This window comes from Arachis ipaensis, chromosome B8, assembly GCF_059453495.1.
Source record: "Arachis ipaensis isolate K30076 ecotype BB chromosome B8, ASM5945349v1, whole genome shotgun sequence".
NCBI lineage: Eukaryota > Viridiplantae > Streptophyta > Magnoliopsida > Fabales > Fabaceae > Arachis > Arachis ipaensis.
Window position 1 is genome coordinate 120,155 of NC_142443.1, and position 5,134 is coordinate 125,288.

Sequence of the window (5,134 nt, forward strand, 5' to 3'; positions counted from 1 at the left end):
TATAAAAATACTATCTCAAGGCAAGTGACAACTTAGGCGTTCTCTTTATCAAACATTACAATACAAGGGTACAAGTTTGGCATTTTCTTTATAGCCGCGAACTAGTGATTTGTGAAATTCCCAAGTGGCCAAGTAACTCTCGGAGTCTCCCTAATAATATATTAATATTGGCTGTAAGGTTTTGTCCTCTGGTTTCTCTGTAACGGCCTTCCAGATGTTCATGTTATCGACCTCCCCCTCAATGTTGGCGTTGTGCTCTGCCAACCCCATCTCAGTGCCCTCCATAGATGCTATATGTTGCCAACTAGATTCTGACAGATGTCAAACATTGGATCCCCCTTGTTACATTATTAGTGTTACACCATTTGTAGAAACGTACATATTTTAGTCTACTTGTGTATGTGAATGTGAAGTTATCAATCCAACAAACAAAAAAGAGAACCACTAAATTTATGGGAAGAATTACTCTAATTTTTCATATTTTCTAGTTCCATACTAATCTGCTGGATACAATATATATCGTGCTCAGTGTTTGCACGATCAGTTTGATAAAAGAATGAGATGGGTTAAATAAATTCTTATACACCATCGCAAACATACTCCAATTCCTGTGTTTCACCACAACTACAACGCAGTTGTTTGAAAAGTGAAAATAAACTAGCCCTTAGGATTAGTATTAGTTGTTGGTGGATTTGCATCTGATAAGAGCTTGGTAACAAGTGTCATTGGGGGTCTGTTGTGGGGATCCTGCTCAGTGCATCTCAGAGCCACCATAAGCACTTTGGTAACTTGCTCCATTATGTGGGTGTCAATGAATTCTTGTGCAAGCCCTGGATCCACAATTTGGCCAATTTCTGCTGTTTCTCTCCAGAGGGATCCAACCCAACCCACCAAATCACCATCATCCGCTGCCTTCTTTCTGGTTAGGAGTTCAAGCAAGACTACCCCGTAACTATACACGTCTGACTCCCTACTAGCTGTTGTTGCATATGCATTCTCTGGTGCAATATAACCAATTGTGCCAAGGGGGAGAGACGACGACAATGATGAAGGCGATTTCTCTGTCAATACCGACAACAGTTTGGCAATGCCAAAGTCAGCGATATGAGGCTCCATATCAGAGTCCAGAAGTATATTCTTTGGCTTGATGTCTCGGTGTACTATGGGAGGATCACAATCATAATGGAGATAAGCCAGTCCATGAGAAACCCCAACAGCTATCTTATACCGCACCCTCCACTCTAAGACAACTGGCCTTGGATTCTTTTCATGCAACACATCATGGAGGCTCCCATTTGGCATGTACCTGTACAAGATTAGCCCAAAATCTTTTCTCAACCAAAAGTCTTCTACTTTCACCAGATTTCGATGCCTAATTCTTCCGAGGGTTTGGATCTCTGTCACCATGCTCAACTTCTTAAATCTGCTTGTACCAAATCCCAACTTCTTCACTGCAAAAGCCTGGTCGGGACCCACCAGGGCTTTGTAGACAACTCCATGGGCTCCTCTGCCAATGACAAACCGTTCACTTAGGTTGTCTGTAGCCTCCATGACTTTGTTAAGTAAGGAGGAAGACCCCTCCTCTCCACAGATAATATTGTTATTATTGACTCCATGCTTTGACTTCCCAGCAAAAGCAAACGCATAAAGCGCTAAGATGACAAAAATGGATGATCCAATTGCTGTCAACACTATTTCAACTTTACTAAGGCCTTTCCGCTTAGGTGATTTGTTATCGCATGGCTTCAGGTACTTGCTTTTAGTGCAAGCCAGGCCATCCCGCGTTGAACAACTAATACACAGTCCAGGATTGCCCAAAAATGATGGCAATGAAGAATTTAACAACTTCACTAGCATCTTCGGCACAGGACCATGAAAAGAGTTGTATGAAATGTTGATTTCAACTAATGAGGCGAGTTCATCAAGAACTTGTATGCTTCCTGTCAACTTGTTCCGAGATAGATCCAATATTTGCAATTTTTTCAGTTTTCCAATCTCCACGGGAATGCCATCTATCAGCCAATTGGAACTTAGATTCAACCCATAGATCAAATTCTGCAATGCTCCAATAGATCCAGGAATTCTGCCTCCAAGCATATTACCACCAAGCTGCAATTCAGAAAGCTTTTTAAATTCTGAAATGAAAGATGGGATGCCTCCACTAAAATGATTCTCTCTCAAAATCAATGTGCTTAGCCCTGTCCAGCTCTGCAACCTTGATGACAATGAACCATTTAGGGAGTTGAATCCCACATCAAACTTGTCCATTTTGGCACAATTTGACAGCTGAGATGGCACAGAGCCTTCTAAGTTGTTGTGAGCAAGATCCAAGGTTCGGAGATTCACAAGCTTTCCAAGTTGCGGAGGTATAAGCCCCGAAAATTTGTTCGCAGACAAAATTAAGGTGGTGAGATTTCTGCAGTTTCCCAAACTGGGTGGAATTGCTCCATCAATTCTGTTATTGCTGATATCCATATATGTGAGATTTGGATTGCTTTCGAAATCAGGAAGAGGCCCAGTGAGAGCATTTTGTTTGAGAATCATTCTCGTAAGAGTTGTACAACTTCCCAAACCAGGAGGCATGCTACCTTGAAGTTGATTGATGCCTAGAGTCAGCAAGCTCAATTTCTTGCCAAAACAGAGATTTGGTGGGATGTTGCCGGTGAACCTATTATTTGTAAAGTCCAGCTGGACTAAACTGCTATTAATTCCCAAGTTTCGAGGTATGACTCCAGAGAAGCGGTTGTTGAACAATGAGATGTTCTTCAGGTGCTTGAGCTCTGTCATTTCCAAAGGTAGCTCACCAGAGAGGTGATTGTTATACACATGGACATTCTGCAAACCCTGAATCTTCCAAATGCTCAGTGGAATTTCGCCACTTAATCGATTGGAAAACAACTCAAGGTCCTTGAGTTTACTCAAATTCCCAAGATCACTTGGGATATTTCCCTCCAGTTGATTGGAATACAGTTGCAACTCTATCAAAGACTTGCAGTGTCCCATTTCGGAAGGTATTGTTCCGGATAAGCGGTTATTAGAAAGATGTAGAAAAGAAAGATGGGTCAGTAAACCAAAGGAGGATGGAATCCTTCCGACTAAGTTACAGTTGACAAGAGCCAATTTTGATAAACCACTACAGTTCCCCAAGCCAGAGGGAATGCCTCCACTAAACACATTATATGATAGATCCAGAAACCCTAAATTGTTACAAGAGCCCACTGGAAATGGAATGGCACCAGTAAGGCTGTTGCTGGCAGCACCAAAATAAGCAAGATCATGGAGGTTGTTTAGACTCTGAGGCAGAACACCTTGCAACAGATTCCGATTCAAAAACAACTCTTGTAGTTTGCTGCAGTTGCCAATGGATGAGGGAACTGTCCCAGATAATTGGTTATCCTGAAGATACAGGATCTTGAGCTGAGTCATGTTCCCAATACTTATGGGGACGGAACCGTTTAGATTGTTGTCAGAGAGGTGAACAATTTGTAGCTGTGAGAGTTGAGTCAAGGAAGCTGGAAAATGGCCTGTGAATAAATTATCAGCAAGGCTTATGTACCTTAAGTTGCGCAAGTTTTTCAAGGTATCAGGTATTGGGCCGTGGAGCGAGTTTGCAGCAAGGTCCAAACGGTGCAACTGAGTGAGATTCCCGATTTCAGGTGCTAAGCGACCGGCAATCCCGAAGCCAGCAAGGTTAAGAGAGACGACGTGCTGGGCATGATGGTCACATTGAACTCCTGCCCACGAGCATGGAGACGGAGAGGCATGCTGCCATTGCCAGCTGGAGTTTATGGAAGGAGGCACCCATGTCCACTTCCTCAAGAGTGAAAGCAGAGTCTCCCCTTCAGAGTTCAGTGCAGAAACAGCATGCAACAAGCAATACAACAAGAGAAGATCCCTCATCGTACCCATTCACCCACTCCCCTTACACGATTAGAATACAAGAATAATGACTTACAAGAGAGAAGGCTAAGTCCAAGGCCATTGCAATGGGAAAAAAGTGGTGTTTTGTGGTATGAAAGAGAGTGGAATGAGATGCAATGTTCTCGAGTGTGTGAAGTGTGAACAGAGAAAGAAAGGAGGTTGCTCAAGAAGGTGACACTGCACTGCATTAATTTTATTGTAATGTTATGCGGTACAGATGTAGAAACGCATTGAAAATGATGGTTGGCTGTTGCATCCGTTATTCCCATGCCTTTTTCTACTTTCTCAATAAGATACATTAGCAGGTGGGCTAATGACTCTCTTGGGACCAGAGATTGCCACGGTGCTCTTGCCTCTGCTTTTATTTTATCTTAATCCTATTGCACTCATTTCCACGTCTGAACGCAACTCCAAAATTACCACCTCTCATGTGAACTGAAATACTTAATGTTATTGTACGTCGGACATGCCATATACCCTTGCCTAGATTTTTTTAGTAGTTTATGTTACCATTTATCATTTTAAGCTTATATTGTTACAATAATTCTGACTTTATAAATATTTAAATCGAATTGTAGTTGCTGTTGGGTTGTTCTTTAAGGTCAGAGAGTCTGAAGTCTGAACTGTGAAGTGTGAACCTTTGTTTCTGATTATATTATGGTGCTACCTTTGTCTCTCTTCCGTGAATTTACAATTAATCTGATAAATCACCACGAAAAATTTTTATAATCTGATTTGCCAACTTCTTTAGTTTGACGCTTCAGACAACATTTTACCAAACTTGGTCCCTACGGCTGTTAAAAAAAATAAAAAATATTCTAATGCATGCAATTTTGGATATTCTACAAGAAAAATAACATCTAAAAGTCACTACAAGAAAATAGAGTTATTTTAACACTTTATTTTTTAACACCATAATTAAATATCAAAATTAATATATATTTTTGACAAATATCGCAAATGTCAACTTTTCTATGTTTTCTTGATGAATAATTTGACCGTAGAGAATTACTCCTCAATTTTGATACTCATTTGTTTTTAATTTACTCCACTATTTTTCTTCTTCTTTGGGCTCTGTTAATTTTGACATCACACTGCTCTCAGTTTAGGATTATACTACTCATTCTTTATCTTCAAAATCTCAATTTATTCTTTAGTTTCAAGATCTCATTTCATTCTTTGTTAAAAATTTTTGTTGAAAATATTTTATAGT

The 5,134-nt window shown here is 40.5% G+C and overlaps 1 protein-coding gene across 1 annotated transcript; it reads right to left on the bottom strand.

Annotated features, from left to right (window-relative positions):
* Positions 1-449: 449 nt before the first annotated feature.
* Positions 450-4,104, bottom strand: LOC107619542 (uncharacterized). Its single transcript, XM_016321832.3, has one exon. It carries the CDS (start codon positions 3,907-3,909, stop codon positions 658-660), a length of 3,252 nt encoding a protein of 1,083 aa, XP_016177318.1. The 5' UTR covers positions 3,910-4,104; the 3' UTR covers positions 450-657.
* Between the last annotated feature and the right edge of the window lie 1,030 nt (positions 4,105-5,134).